This window comes from Taudactylus pleione, unplaced genomic scaffold, assembly GCF_031769625.1.
Source record: "Taudactylus pleione unplaced genomic scaffold, aTauple2 ptg000707l, whole genome shotgun sequence".
NCBI classification, from domain to species: Eukaryota; Metazoa; Chordata; class Amphibia; order Anura; family Myobatrachidae; genus Taudactylus; species Taudactylus pleione.
The window spans coordinates 16,485,532-16,501,909 of NW_028285109.1; the positions used below are offsets into that span (position 1 = coordinate 16,485,532).

The 16,378-nt window shown below is 42.6% G+C and overlaps 1 protein-coding gene across 1 annotated transcript in view; it reads left to right on the forward strand.

The window, feature by feature from the left end:
• DCAF5 (DDB1 and CUL4 associated factor 5) overlaps positions 1-16,150 on the forward strand; it is a 56,439-nt gene extending 40,289 nt beyond the window's left edge. The window contains exons 6-9 of the mRNA XM_088456571.1: positions 7,883-8,096; positions 10,810-10,876; positions 12,286-12,413; positions 13,953-16,150. Coding sequence (XP_088312697.1) covers positions 7,883-8,096; positions 10,810-10,876; positions 12,286-12,413; positions 13,953-15,665 — 2,122 coding nt within the window. The 3' untranslated portion in view covers positions 15,666-16,150. The remainder of the gene's footprint in view (positions 1-7,882; positions 8,097-10,809; positions 10,877-12,285; positions 12,414-13,952) is intronic.
• The last annotated feature ends 228 nt before the right edge of the window (positions 16,151-16,378 follow it).

Below are 16,378 nucleotides of genomic sequence, written 5' to 3' on the forward strand. Positions count from 1 at the left end.
GGAGGCGGACTTCCTCAGCCGTCACGACGTGCATCCCGGGGAATGGTCGCTTCACCCAGAGGTGTTTCAGCTACTCGTGGACAGGTGGGGACTGCCGGAGCTGGACTTGATGGCCTCCCGTCACAATCACAAGTTGCCCGTTTACGGGTCAAGGACAAGAGACGCAGGCGCAAGTCTGGTGGACGCGCTGTCGGTGAAATGGACGTTTCACCTGGCGTATCTGTTTCCTCCGCTATCCCTGCTTCCTCGGGTTCTGCGGAAATTCAAGCAGGACGGCGGCATGCTCGTGCTGGTAGCTCCGGCGTGGCCCAGACGTCCTTGGTACTCCGATCTCAGGAGCCTCTCCATCGACGCTCCGTACCTTCTTCCTCAGCGTCGGGACCTGTTGTCTCAGGGGCCCTGCCTTTACCCGGATCTGGGTCGGCTGTCTTTGACGGCGTGGCTCTTGAGACAGCCGTCTTGAGGTCTCGGGGCTTCTCCAGTTCGGTTATTGGTACCATGCTCAGGGCACGCAAGCCTGCTTCAGCACGGATTTATCACAGAGTGTGGCACACTTACTTTCAGTAGTGTGAGTCCAGACATTATGATCCTCAGGTGTTCAGAGTTTCCAGGATCTCGGAATTTCTTCAGTCAGGATTGGATCTCGGCTTACGCCTTGCATCTCTGAAGGTTCATGTGTCCGCCTTGTCCGTGTGGTTTCAACGGCGGATTGCAATACTACCAGACGTTCACACCTTTTTCCAGGGTGTTCTCAGGATCCAGCCTCCCTTTGTGCCTCCTGTGGCTCCTTGGGACTTGGCGGTGGTGCTACGGGTCCTGCAGGGTCCTCCGTTTGAGCCTCTTGAGGCGGGGGAGCTCAAGTGGCTGACATTTAAGACGGTTTTTCTCCTGGCAATTGCTTCGGCCAGGAGGGTGTCTGAATTGGGGGCGCTTTCCTGTCGCCCTCCTTTCCTGATTTTTCACCAGGACAGAGCGGTGCTCCGCACTCGTCCTGAGTTTTTGCCCAAAGTGGTCTCGAAGTTCCACATTAATCAGGAACTTGTTGTGCCAGCTTTTCAGTCCCCTGATCTTTCAGCTGGTGAGACTTCCTTAGATGTGGTCCGGGCGCTTAGAATTTATGTAGACCGGACGGCTTCGGTTAGGAAGTCTGATTCCTTGTTTATCCTCTTTGGTTTTCACAAGAGGGGTTGGCCTGCCAACAAACAAACGTTAGCCCGTTGGCTTCGTTCCGTTATTTGTGAGGCTTATGCACAAGAGGGTTTACCTGTGCCAGCCTCTGTTAAGGCTCATTCCACTCGTTCTGTGGGTCCCTCTTGGGCTGCTAGAAGTGGCGCTTCTGCTGTTCAGCTGTGTAAGGCGGCCACTTGGTCTTCTATTCAAACGTTTTTGAGGTTCTATGCGTTTGACACCTTCGCCTCTCAGGATGCTTCCTTTGGGCGCCGGGTGCTCCTTTCAGCACAGGAGCGTCCCCGCCCTTAGTTGAACTGCTTTGGGACATCCCCAAGGTCAACCCTGTGGACCCCCTATGGACCCTGAAGTAGAAAACAGGAGATATGGTAACTTACCTTTGTTATCTCTGTTTCTACGAAGTCCATAGGGTCCACAGGGCGCCCGCCCTGACGCACCTGGCTTCAAATGGGCTGTGTGGCTGGTCACCGGTTTTCCGTCTCCTATTGCTGTGAGTATGGTTTCTTGTGTGTTCCAGTCTTCCTTCTCTCTGTTCCATATTCTCCTCCGGCCTAGGCTGCTTACCAACTGAGGTGCCTGTGGCTCGGGGGCGGGGTATAGAGGAGGACCCAAGTGCATCCTGGGAGCTAAAAGCTTAACTGTGTGGTGCCCATGGATCCTGTTCCAGCTATAACCCCAAGGTCAACCCTGTGGACCCTATGGACTTCGTAGAAACAGAGATAACAAAGGTAAGTTCTTACCATATCTCCTGTTTTAAATGTTCTATTGCATTTTCGCCAGTAGATGGCAGTTCACACATGTTATGTGAGTATCCTTGTTGCAGATTACTGGCAGGTCCTGACAAGAAGGGTTCCAGACTTCACAGGGAGCTACATTCTTAAGATTTCTAGCCTTGCTTGGAAAGCAGGACTCTTCAAACATGACACCCTATTTACACTGTACTGGGGCTGGGAATACAACTGCAGCACTACAAAAAGTCAGGCACTTGGTTTTGTAAAACCACAGTCAAAACAGGTTGATCTTATAAGGAAGAATCTTTGCATTGTACGTCTATGTATGTTAATGTTTTCACACCCTGACGGAACATTAAACTTTTAGAATACACACCGTTGCTTTTATCACGTTGTCACAGTACAGGCAGCCATTTTGTGGGCTGAACCAAGCAGTGTTCATGGAATGCAGCGTAGAAATTTACTTGGAACTAGGCTCATCATTGAGGCTTTAAGCAAATCATGATACTAGTTCCAAGGCACTTAATAGGCTGCATTGCAAGAAATATCGGTCGAGTCACCAAAATGGCTGCTCCATGACTGAATGTCTGTTAGCTTATACAGTGGTATCCTGCTATTTGTTATCATAGTTTTACACAAGTAAGTTTTTATTCTGGAACAAATGTATGTAACAGCTCTAAAGACAAATGCTTCCAGATTCTAGACCAGGGTGGGCAATATGGGGCTCCCTAGGTGTTGTAGAACTACATATTCCAGCATGCAGTGCCACAGTTTTGATATTTGGCCATGCTAAAACTGTTGCAAGGCATACTGGGATATGTAGTATGGCCATTTATTGCACACCCCTTTTCTAGACAGTGCTGTTAAAAATTTTAATATTTATTTATAATTCGAAATATTAAAATTTACACCTATAGAAGTCTCTTGAATTTCAATGATGCCATATAAAGCTGTGCTACCACCTAGTAATAATTTTTGTAAGTGCCCGGAGCTACATACTGCCATTCTCCCTGGGCTCTGCGGGGTGTATACTATGTGTTGAGCAGGAGGGCCAATCATAAGCTGCAATAGTGCACATTTAAGTAAGCCATCGAAGATATGGACAGTTGGAGGAACTCCGTAAATTTTGAGGTAACTAAAGCCACTGTTTGCTTCTCCCACCACCACCTCCATGTAACTACAACATACCTTTCACTTTAAATGTTTTAAAGCCTCCGAAAATGATTGCATCACTCCATAGTCATATCTAGGGGTGTGCAAGCAGTGCCGTCTCCGAGTGCAAAGCTGAGGAGGTGGCATTGCTACTCTGTTGGCATCTGTATTTGGCTTGCAGTATGCCTGGAATGGCACACAGCAGCTTAGAGAGCCACCCATGAGTAGCCAAGCGCTTCCTCTGGGGCGCGCCTGTCACAAAGCTTCATGATGCGACCCCCTCTACCATGATGTCATGACGTCAGGTGCAGGGGCGAAGGGCTGGCCCAGGCTGCATGCGTGCCCTGCTTTTGGCATTGCCTCAAGCATTCTTTATAAGTCCTGCTGTTGTGAATGTAGTTAATTATTAATAGTGTTCAGCAGCTTCTATATTGATGTGAGAAATATTTATTCTGCCAACTTTGAAGATTGTGGAATCTCACACAATTGATGTAATCCCTCCTGTGACACCATCTACTTTAGAGTCTAGTATGTCCCGGTCCTAGGACCTGATTCAGCAGTGGATATTAATACAATTTTAATTGCATTCTTTTAAAGAACGCATCTGTGATAATATGCTAATAGTCACCTGGCTCCCCAGTATATAAGTACGCCCTCCAGCACCTTCACATGTCGTCTGTCGTCGGCAAACAGTGAGAAAATCGGTAACATCATTGCAGATTGGTGTTGGAGCTTCTGAGTAAAGGTGGCTAAACACTAGACGACTTCCAAACCACGTCAGTTATTTCCCTTGATCTCCCCGGCACTTCCGGACATACAATATCTTACTTTAAACTATGCAATCTGACCAACGACCTACCGTGCGTCGGTAAAGAGATTGCCAGATCTTACTGCATGTAGGTATCTGAGGATATGACAAACGACCCCGCAGGACCACGCATCGGGATCGTTATTGTTCGTAGACACTGCATGGTTTGTCGTTCTGATGCGTCGAAATCTGCCAAATCTTGCAAAAAAAATCGTCTAGTGTTTTGGCACCTTTAGTCTTACCTGTCTCAAATGCACCCGCACGCCGGTCACGCTGAGATCTGTGTGAAATGGCGCTCGACCGGTCCGTCACACCTGCGTTCGCCTAACAACCCCCCACCGCTGCCCCCTGTACCTCCCCCAAATGCTGCCAAGCTTGCAATCACCGTATGGTTGTTTCTGCGTGATGGCAAAACAATTGCGTACGCATTGCGACTGCAGCGCATTTGCACCTAGGGAGCCCCATATTGGCCATATTGCAAATCAACGGCCAAATTACAACCAACATCACTAAGGCCCCTAGTGTTCACACTGCATTTTTTTTTTAAATTGAGTAGTTTTTATTGAATTTTCAGAAACAAACAAAAAATACACTTATAATAAATTAAAAATAAAACAAAACAGGGTAATACAATTGAGCAGAGAAAACGGCACATTACATCATTGGGACAATAAAACAACATCGCAGTGTAAATAAATATATATATCTATATATATATTTTAAAAAGTGTGTCTGCGCACATGTAGCAATTATCTAGATGGCCTGCATACTCTGCAGCTTCTTAAGATTTAGAAACAAGACCATATTCAAACAAGACTGGTTATTATCAGACAGACATAGGGCCCTGTTCGGAAGCCTACAATCTATAGAGGTCTATTGGTTTTCCTTCTTGTTGCAACTTTTATCTTCTGTCTGCAGTCTAGTCCAATTGAAACCGTATGTGCTGCAGGACAAAAGTACATAGAAAATTGGCTTTATCCCTCCAGATAACCAAATAACTTTACAGAGGACAAACTTTGACTGCTAGCTTCCATTTACATTACTCACCCAAAGTGTCCTCAACAAGATGCTTTGGAAAGATTCAAGTTTCATTTGTATGGGTGACTTTATTTTTTTTCCTCTCTAAAAATGGTGCACTAAAAACTGTTTCACGAGGTATCATAATTACACAGGACCAAGTGTTGCTTATATGTGAATGAGTAATCCGTGCATGCCTTTGTACAGGAGGTAGCAGCAGGCCACTGTAATTAAATCCCTTACAGTGAGATTAGTATGACATATCTTGTGCTGACCTGTCTTCCATTTGTCATCATTCCCTATGATCACAAGTTGGAATGGGCTATAATAGTGTCTTTCTCAGATCAGAGTAACTACATCTACCAATAAAGCATTTCAGTCTGTTATACAGAAGGAGAACTACACTTTTACTTTTCTACGAATGTCAGACAGCTATGTTTACTTAGAAAATTATTTAAAGGTTGCTATTCATATTCCTCCATCGATGGAAAACGCATACCCTCAGCCTGTGTATACATGGATTTATTTAATCAAGATATGTGTATACAGATTAGACATCTGGATTGGTTTGTTTAATGTGCAAGTAATGGATTTGTGTGAAGAGAAGGTGATCTCTGTGGGTAAGTTATAACTAGCAATGGATTAAAACTGAGATTCATCTTCAGATTCGGAGACCTTGTTTAAGTTTTACTTTGGGACCTTGTTAATTGTAGTTAAATCCCTGGCTGCAGTCAATTGGCACCATACATAAGTGTCTGTCAGCAAAGCTGCGTACTTTCAGTATTCTCTGATTTTCCCTGCTCAGCAAGCACCAGACCACACACTTTCCATGGCCGTTGTCATGTGAGTGTTTAGATACTATGCCGTTAGTATTGCCTGAGAGAAATTTGAATGAGATTTGGAGATGAGGATTTAAAATTGGTGTCTTTTTTTTATTTATTTATTTATTTATTTATCATTTCCACCTTTAAGGGGTCTATTTACTAAGCAGTGTTAGGAGACAGAGTGAAAAGTGATAAGGTGCCAGCCAATCAGCTCCTAACTGCCATCTCACAGGCTGTGTTTGAAACATGACAGTTGGGAGCTGATAGGCTGGCACCTTATCACTTTTCACTCTGTCTCCTAACACTGCTTAGTAAATAGAACCCTTAGTTATTTGAATGTAATTTGGGCCAATAACTGCAAATGGTTGCTAATATCTGCAGCCTGTGAAAGAGGAGTGCATGGAGTTATTTCGTCCACTCTGAGTAACAGATGAACGCATGGAGTCACACCAGACACTGGGTGATGTAATTCCTCACTTTGGGGGACTAAATTAAATGCAGTGCCCGTGATGTGCCACTCCAGAGTAGCACATTGCGACCAGCAACACCACTAGCTTCTCCTTGAACCCTATAGATGCATGTGGGAAAATTAGCAATGTTGCAGGTACCGTAACGGCCAAAGTTGTGCGTAGCCGAGTATGGCGGCATTGCACGGCGACACATCGTCCGTTATTGAATTGACCCCTTTAAATTGGATGTAAATCCAGTTAGAAGGGGCTATTGTGCACCTGGGTAAAACCATGTTGCACTGTAGTGGGGGAGCATATTTAAATTGGGTAGCCCTAGCTAATGACTGATAATGTGTAATGCTTAGTTTGCCCATGCCATAAAATTTTGAAGGGGAAATCGATCAAACAAAATTGTCTTCCAGACTAATACGAAAACAAATCTGCTACTTAGAAAAGTTTGTTTCCAATGTACAGACCTTAGCGTATATGTTGCTGTTTAACAATGTATATATAAAAATGTGCCTGAAAGGTACACTTGATCAACGTAAACTTATCTAACGATACGTGCTAAAAAGTTTGAATACGTGCAGTAATTTGAGTACTTACATTTGTACTGGGGTCAGATGCATAAAATGCAGTCTTTTCAGCAGGATGAGTAGAATGCCCCCATCTAATATTGCCATTTAAATGCTACGTATTTTGGTCAGCAGAGTAATTTGTGTTGCCCGTGTGCCATACTAGTCATTTGTACAAATAACTTTAGTTAGAGAGTCTTCTCAGCATATTGCTAACAAAAACTTAAACTAGAGGAACTAATAAATATATTTTATTTTGGCTGGTGGTTACAAGTTGTTGCTTGCTTTAAAACAAAAAAAAAAGAAAAGATTTGATTGTGATGAAGTAAACACAACCCTGAGTCAGACTCTGAATGCACCTCAGTCTGGGTTTCCGGTGAGAGTTTAGTGGCCTTTAGGCAGAGGTGGAGACTGATAATACAAGTTGTGGCATTCCAGAGATAAGGCACATGATCTGGAAAATGATCTGTGTGTGAGAGAAAAGGGTCAGTGAGCGAGAGTCTTGGGCCTATCAGAGGAGGTTAAGAGCAATGGAGGAAGAAACACACTGAGCATTACCTGTAGGTGTTCTACAAGGTGATTTACATAAACTAGTATGAGATGCAATCTGGCACGTTGGCTAACTTCCCCACCATCCGCCTTTATGTACTTTTTTTTCTTTTATTCTGTTCAAAATGAAAATTAACTTTTTAAAGATTAGGGTTTCTCCATAATCTCCAGTAGCTGTCAGCAATGTTGGCGGAAAAAAGAAATACATTGTGTGTGTATATGATTGTGTGTGTGTGTGTGTGTGTGTGTGTGTATATGATTGTATGTGTGTGTATGATTGTGTGTGACTTTATCTGAATGTGTGTTAATTTCTTACTTACGTTGTTATCTGGATTTCAGGATCTTAATTCAAAACTTGATCCCAAGTGCATCCAGCTGTGCCATTTATTTCCAGTATATGCAATTAATATATATAGAAAATATAATTTTTACATGTGTCGTATGCGTTCAACTCCTACCTCAAACATTGCAGTGTATAGTATGAAGATTGTTTGGAAATCATTATATATAATAATCGTTTAATAATAGGGTTTGTGAAGAAGACTATAGTTATGAAAGCAAATCATTCTCTCTGTCACTGTCATCTTAGCTCTCTCCTACGCTACGGTGGAAATCTTTCCCTGCAAAGTGCAATGAGTGTGCGGTTTAATAGCAGCGGGACTCAGCTGCTAGCACTGCGCAGACGGCTGCCTCCTGTGCTCTACGACATTCATTCACGACTACCCATATTCCAGTTTGACAACCAGGGTTACTTTAACTCTTGTACCATGAAGAGCTGCTGCTTCGCTGGAGACCGAGATCAGGTGATAAAATAATTACATGTTCAATGTTATATGCAGCTCACACTGTAATGTATAATCTATCGGGGGGAATTTAATTGCCGCCAGATAATTGATCCCCGGGGCTATTCAATTAGCCCCGAAGTACAGCCCACGGCTACTATTATTGGGAAGGGGGTCGGGACTTCAGCTGGTTCCTAAGAAAAAAACCCAGGTAAATAACCCGTTTTCTTGATGCTGGCAGCGAAAAACACATAAGTCCATGAACTTATCACGAATTCTGTGTTTGCGCTCGAAAATAGATATTCTGCTGCAATAAACGGGAGCTAATTGAGTAGCACAAAAAAAATTAAAAATATAAAATGAAGGATAAAAAAAAAAAAGTGCAAAACTTTTCACAACGAAAAAACTATCAGGGCTAATCGAATTCCCCCCTATGGACTCTCCGGTGATTAAGATTTGCAGAGCACGTGCAGGGCGAAAACACGCAAGATTTGTCCATAAAACTCTTTTATTAAGCACCGCATCAGCCACGTAGAGTGGAACACGATCGCTTGTTCTCTTGTAGGTTGGTGAGGTTTGGTGTGTAAGACATGCTTATAAACATTCTAGAGCCTGTTTTTTGGTAGTTGTACATTTAGCATTTATCATTAATCTGAGGCCCAGACTGTGTAACCACAAGCCTTACCCATGCATTCACATCACTTCCCACTCTCTCCTGTTCTGTCTGCATTTGAATAGGAGCTAATAAGGAATGTACCGTCTACCTTTAGGCCAAATTCTGTATAAACACAGGCAGCTGACAGTTTTACTGTAAACCGGCAGACAGCAGAGATGCTCAAGTCCTTCTATGAGAAGAATTCCTAAACACTGCACCCTCAATGGAGATCTCCGGCAGCACAGTCCCATACTTAGCTTGCTTATGGATTACAGCTGTGGGAGCTTTGGCCTAGATAAGCATGTACATTTATTATCTATGTCAATTTGGATAAGTAGTGCAATACAGAGATGAAACTTGTCAGTGATAATTTTCCAGCGTGCTCTTCCGTGTCATAGTCCAAGGAGAACGCCCCCGGTTTTCTTTTTTTTTTAATCTTTTTCACATAGTGGGCAGTAGCAAGTTATATATTCATGTCCACTTTCTTGTTTTCATATAGTCCTGTATTTTCAAATTTGCTTCCATGTAAGGCAGCCTTCTACCTACCAATGCCTGGAGGCTTCCCCACCCGTCTAATTGCTTCCAGTAATGAAATGTAGCCCTCATGAAATGAAAGCTGGACTCTGGTGTTCATGGCTTCTGTTAACATTCCTTTCAGACCTCTCCCTATTACAGCACAGCTCAGAGCTCTTATCAGGTAATCTGTCAGCACCCTCCTGCCCTGTGGCGTGTGAGTGGCAGGAGGTAGAAGATTTTTGAGTCCCAAGGCATTTCTGCAGCCCCCGAAATGCACTGGGCTTGTGTACAGAGTATGCTCAGATGATGGAGTGCTCAATGGGAACAGCTAATGATTCACTCACTGTGGCTCACTTCCAAAAATCTACAGGAACACACTAGAGGCCAGTAAACTGCATAACCCATACTAGCTCAATACACCAATAGGGCAGGAAGAAGATGAAAAGTGTGCTTTAAGGATGTGCTCTCAGACTGGCTCAAGGGGCAATTTAATGTATTACTAGTAAATACACAGAAAAACGTGGTTGTCATTTGTACATATTAGTAGTATGTATTTGGGATAAATCTACACACATTAGGGGCTAATTTGTAAACATTTTGGGGAAATGGCTTCAGTGTGATTCCCACGAGTCTGCTCATTTCTTAATAGCGCCGATAATTTAAAAGGCAAAACTAGGTTGGTTTTACCTTTTACATTTTTGCCAGACTCGCACCAAAACCTGCATCTTGTAGGTACATTTCCCTCTACCCCCAAGGTGTGTGAACAGAGAATGTAATGCAGAAAGGTTGAGCGACCCTCTTCCAGATCAGCTTCGAGATATTATTTATGTATATAGATTAGAATCTATTTGTTAAACAACCACTTGTGGATTAGTTATATGTTCTACCACCACACCACAAGTAATGCCAACCCGTGTCCTACACCCTGTAAGAGAATGACAGGCTAAACATGTGCCTCTGCTCGGGCTGCTGTCACGGGACATTGTTTAAATGAATGGTTTTATCTTTTGCATACATAATATATTTTTAGATTCCGTTATTTATGTATCTGGGATAGTAATCTAGTGGAGAGGCTGAAACTGTTCTGGGTTAAACCTGCTTTCCCCATAGCTTGGATGAAGTAGTAGCAGACCATTAGGGAATTAGTATGACTGTCAGGATGATGTAATTGTAATTTTTTTTTCTTTATTACTGGTCCTTCAGCATAAAAAGTCACTGAATGGAAAGTGAAGTCTAACTCGTCTGTGTTATGTAAAACACGCATACTTGTATGTAAGTCTGTGTAATGCATTCTTACCAAATATATCTCATTGCATCCTCCAGGAACTTTGTGCTTCTGCAATTCCTGATTATTATATTTTTTTTATATGTTTTCTTTTACTGGAAAACGTTGATACTTCTCCCCATTGGTGTTAGCTTCTGTATGTAATGTTTCCCAACTGCACATATGGTATTACAAAGTGCTAGTGGATGATGTGACGTGTAGAATACTATTTCCTTGTGCTTAAGAACTGCCTTGATATTTTACATATATTTCTGAATTGTTTTTTTTTTTTTTTTCAGTACATCTTATCTGGTTCTGATGATTTCAACCTATACATGTGGAAGATCCCATCCAGCCCAGAAGCAGGTTTGTGAATGTAAATGTGAGTCTGTGGGTTGGTCTTATTACTTTGTGGAAGTCAGCACTCAGGTCTTTCAGTGTTCAGGCCGACCTTCAGTTTTGGTCGCTGTACTCTGGACCTGTCATAGAAACCTGATTACGCCTCAGGTGCATAGTGTCGCTTGCAACTTTCCGAACACATCGTCCAGCTATACATCATTCTTCACTGCTATTCTTTATCGTTTGTCTATGTAATATTAAGCACAGTACACACTTTGTTCTGATAGAGTGGGGTTATGTACTAATAAATGACAAAACAAAAGGCTCCTTATATAACTTGCATTAGATTCATGAATACTATGTGGGCTAAACCAGTATTCCGCCTGAGAATTCAGCAGAGGCATGAGGCACATGAATATTGGATTGGTCTGTTTGCAGCCATTAGATGCTTTTGCTGAGTGTTGGGTATTAGTTATTTTTTTGTCATGTTAATAAATAATTCACCACCCTTCCCATGTACTTCTATCAAGTGTTGTTTAGTGCACCTGTGAGCTACTCACAGTGGAGGCAGCCATTTTGTGGTTGGACCAGATGACATCACTGAGGCATAAAGTACTTTGAGCCTCATTGGCATTATTAGTTCCTAGTGAATTCTTATCTGCATTCCCAGGATTATTGGTTCAGAACGCAAAATGACTGCACCACTATAAACATGATGGGTTCCCTGAGCGCATGGCTAGGTGGTGCCAGCTGTCAGAGATCTGCCTTTTATTAGCATTTCAATACAGTGACACAAAAATGTAGCATGGTCTGTAATCAAGTAGAGTTTTACTAGAAGCAAAATACTGAACATACTGTGTACATTGCAGTCCAGTTGGAAAACTGTTCCTTCATGTATCTATCCAGTAATCTCTGCCAGACTTTCTCTTTGCAACCAGCTCACTCCCTTGCTGAGATCATGTAGGTCTCTCGAAAAGTAGACTGAAATGAATCCCATCAGCAGAAATTATATCTGTTCGAGAAGCTGAGAATTATTTTAACACTTGTAACTGATATTATTCCAGTGTACTCTACTCCATGAAGTATTTGCATTTGTACATGTTAACAGATTATATCCACATGAAGCATAAAGAGGCATTATGCCTGCAGGCACAAATCAGATAACTTCTTCCTGAGTAAAGGAGATTATTGCATCACTGTCGAGCATTAAATGGCTTGGCACAGATCCAGAAGCTACTGATCACCCAGTTACACGCTCAGGACATGACGAGGATTTCTTGGAGCCGTGTAGATGTGCCCAGCGATGTCCTGCAGCTGAAAGGGCACATGTCTGGCTGAAACGTTACTGCTTGTTGTTTCTATGTCATTTTTTCGTCATGCTGGTTTTCTGCAGTAAATGAATCGGAAGTGCTTAGCTTTTCTTCTGCTTCTTGTAGGTGGGCCAGGCAGAGTTGTAAATGGTGCTTTTATGGTACTGAAGGGACATCGGTCAATTGTGAATCAAGTGCGATTTAACCCTGACACCTACATGATCTGTTCTTCAGGTGTTGAGAAGATCATAAAGGTAAAACTCTGAATAATTCATATCCACATATCACTCAGCAGCCCTATGTAAGACAGTCACATAAGGTGATCTCACCACATACATTAGTAGCAGAAGTCTGCCATTGTGTTTGCATTCTTAGTAGCTCATAATTAGGTTTGTCAGTTTGTTAGTAAATGATCGTGGTTATACAGTAACCAACACTTTCCACCAATGAGAGTAAAATATGGTCTTTCCCTCTTCTATACAGCAGAGGTATTTTAAGGTCCCTTTCATGGTGCTGTGGAGATAATGTCTCTACCTTCACTGGAGGGTATGCTGGAGTCATATAGCTCCACATCAGTTGAGGAGCCATATATTACTTAGAAAGTACTGTCATTGAGCCCTGCACTGCATATAACATGACATTAATGCATGAGGGATTGTGTCTAGTAATAGCCAAATATAGGATGATCTGTAAATGTATGGGGGCATTCCATGTAGATTGCCCATCTATGAGATCACGTGAGAGTCGCTGGAACACATGACCAGCGTGATACGCAGCTTGTGTGTGATATGTAGGGGCATGTACTGTACAATAATAGAATAAGTTAATTTCAAGCTGTATCATGTAAAAATTAAAAAACTGTTATTCTAATGTGTTGGCCAAATAATTGTATGTTAAGCACCTGCGTAGGCATGTCATGCTAGAGGCATGGTCATGTCACCAGTAAGGTGTAATTTCCAGAAGTGCTATGCAGTCCCCAAATGGGTAACACTGAGAGGGGGTTTGGGCAGGTAGAAAGCACCCAGACCTATTTTAAGGGTCTGGCGGGGCAAAATATAGTAAGAGCAAATGGGGCTCCTGCCCAATCCATGACTTTAACATTCCTCCCCTTCCCTGAAGAAACTTCTGCAGTGACATTCGCACCCATGGCTGCACCCATTCTCTACTGTGCAGAGCTGGACTCAACCACCTACAATCCGGCAGCCAGGACTAAAGTCCTGCCTCTTAGGAGGGCTGTACAGTTCCTAGAACCAGGACAATTTTATCTAAATTGGGAGACCTGGGAGGTATGAACATAGCAAGTGATATTTTAGAATGTAAGCTCTTACGAGCAGGGCCCTCTACCCTCTTGTGCTTCTCCCTACTTTAGTTTCATCTACTTCTTACTCACCACTAGGGCACCTAACACTTGGGTGCTTATGCTCTGTTGCTTATCTGGGTGTTATGGTCGCTAATGTAGTAATATATATTATCCATGTCCTGATCCTGTATTGTATTGTTCTGTAAGTCGCTTGTCTACAACTTGTTTATGTACTTTGTAAGGCGCTGCGGAACATTTGTGGCGCCATATAAATAAATGATGATAATAATATATGTTACACACGCAATATTAAAAAATGAAGTTAATTTGCCCAAATGTTGCCATAGCTGATTTTAATTTTTCTTCACTAAAACCGTATTCATTGATATTTGCTATAAATGTGGTTAGAAATAAAAAGCCCCGTGCATTATCTGTTTTGCTTTAACCTTACAGATGAGAATTATTCTTGATTATTATTATATATATCTTACAGATTTGGAGCCCGTACAAACAACCAAGCTGTTCTGGAGACCTCAATGGACAATTAGAGGACGATTCACGTTGCTTGTACACGCACGAGGAGTACATTGGGCTTGTGCTCAACAGTGGAAGTGGTTTGTCCCATGATTATGCCAACCAGTCAGTCCAGGAAGACCCCCGCATGATGGCATTTTTTGACTCACTGGTGAGAAGAGAGATAGAAGGTTGGAGCTCTGATTCTGATAGTGACAGCACAATTCTACAACTCCACCCTGGGGTCAGTGAACGTTCAGCTTATAGCGATTCAGAGTCATCCGTTTCTTTACCGCCATCTCCCGCACAAATCCCAAACGAGTCAGATGATGCTCTCAATACCGGGGAATCGCAGAGATCAATGGAATCTCCTTCTACAAGACCTGGGATTACATCCCAAAAGTTACGGCTATTAGCATTGAGAAAATACCAGGACAAACGTCTCTCAGCCCTGTCCAACAACACAGACTCTGATGATAATGCTTGTGAAACGGAGGCAGAGAGTGAACCTTTTCCTCGTCCCCGTTCCCCAAGTCCTGAGGAAGACCAATCTAGCAGCAGCAGTAGCAGTGACGAGGAAGACACACTTAATGATCGCAGGATCTCAATGCGACAACGCAATGCCTTAAGGCAAAAACAAAAAATGCAGAAGGAGGAAAAGGCTAAATTGAATTCCGAAAGCACCCCAGCTGTAATTGGTGAGGATGTGTATGATTACCCTCAGATTACAGTGGATGAACTTTCTACATCTACTGAATCATCCCCGGACCGAAGGAGTTCTAGTGCAATAGATCGAAAGTCTTCACTATGTTCTAGTATCGACTCTGTGGAAAGAAAGATCTACAAAGCTTATAAGTGGCTCCAATATTCTTATATATCTTATTCTAAAGGTAAGGATGGAGAATCTTCTACTGCGGATGGGGACAGTGAAGAAGTAAGGCCTGGAACCAGCAGAAGGAGCAGTACATTACCGCCACCAAGGGAAAACGATGGCCTTTTAATTCCACAAGAACATAAAGATCTTCCTACTGATGGCAAAGAACCGTTGCATAAAGACTCCTTATTAGACAGCCTTATCCCATATAAGAGGCACCAAAGTCAAAAACAGCTCTGGTTGGAGGAACTAGAAAATTCTTCTCAAGACACAGGGTCTTTAGAATGTTCATCTGAGACTAAAAAACTAAATGGAACTTCTGTCCACAAAGAGCTCACATCTTGCTCTGAGGACTCTTGTGACCTACATGACAGTAGCATAGCACAAATAAGCAGCGAATCCAATCAACTCACAGTAAACCAGCAATCCCCCTGTTCTGAGAGTAAAAGCACAGACAGCAACTTAAGGAGCCAGGAGGGTGAAATGAAAGATGAGGAGGCAGATGTTCCCTGTGCTCACCAGAGCAATGGTCATTTGCACCCTCATTCCACAGACTCCAATAATGGTGGACTGAGTTATGGTGAGCAGGCAGCAGGATGCTGTTGTACGCACTCAAGTACGGACAGTGTCAGCTCAGCGCAAGTGGTGGCATCATTGCACAAGGGCATGTGCCTAACACAAGTGGGCTCTTCTAGGAGTACAAAAGATAATGCCACATGCCATACAGACATTGGAGGTTTGCAGCCTCCAAGTGGACTGAAAAGACCCTGGCAAGAGGAGTCAGAGAATTCTTCTTCCGACAAGAAAATGAAAACCTAAGTACCCTTCCCCTCATATAGCTGAGGAGAAATACTTATAAGTGTGTACAATCTGATTCAGAAATATTGGGGCTATGTGTGTCTGATTGCTTAAGCCATTCTTTGGCTTTTGAGGCATAGCCGGATTTAGTTTGCACTAAAGGAAGCAGTGTTTTCTTTAACCTATTTTTATAATTTCTTCTCTCCTTTTATGTTAAGACTAGAGTGATCTGGCTTTTGCCAACGTGGGGCAACAATACTGCTAGATGTAAAACATAATAATAATAAGGTTGGCGGCTCTTGCAAAGTGTCTCCCCCTAGTGGTGTGCAAGTGTTGCAATGCAGTGGCAAAACCCTGAAATGTAACACTCTTAATAAATATTTTTTATTTTTCTGTACATTGCCAAAGCAAACAAACACACACTTGATCCACTGGATCTGGATATTTGTGACAAGAAAACTTTAGGTCTTACCCAACAAATTAAAGAAAACCCTTCTTTTCACCCATGTCTTGTTTGGGTGTTTTTTGTCAGTTGTTTGGGGTGTTGCACTCATTTAACAAGCTGCCTATTTGTTTAGTGCTGTCAGTAAACTGCAGAGGGACGATTTTTAGTTTTCAATTATATAGGGACAAATAAACTTGGTACTACAGCTCTGAGTGATATAGGTGGAAAAAAAGTATTCAATTTAATATGGGTAATAATATTACAACCCTTTTCCACTACTCAAATAACC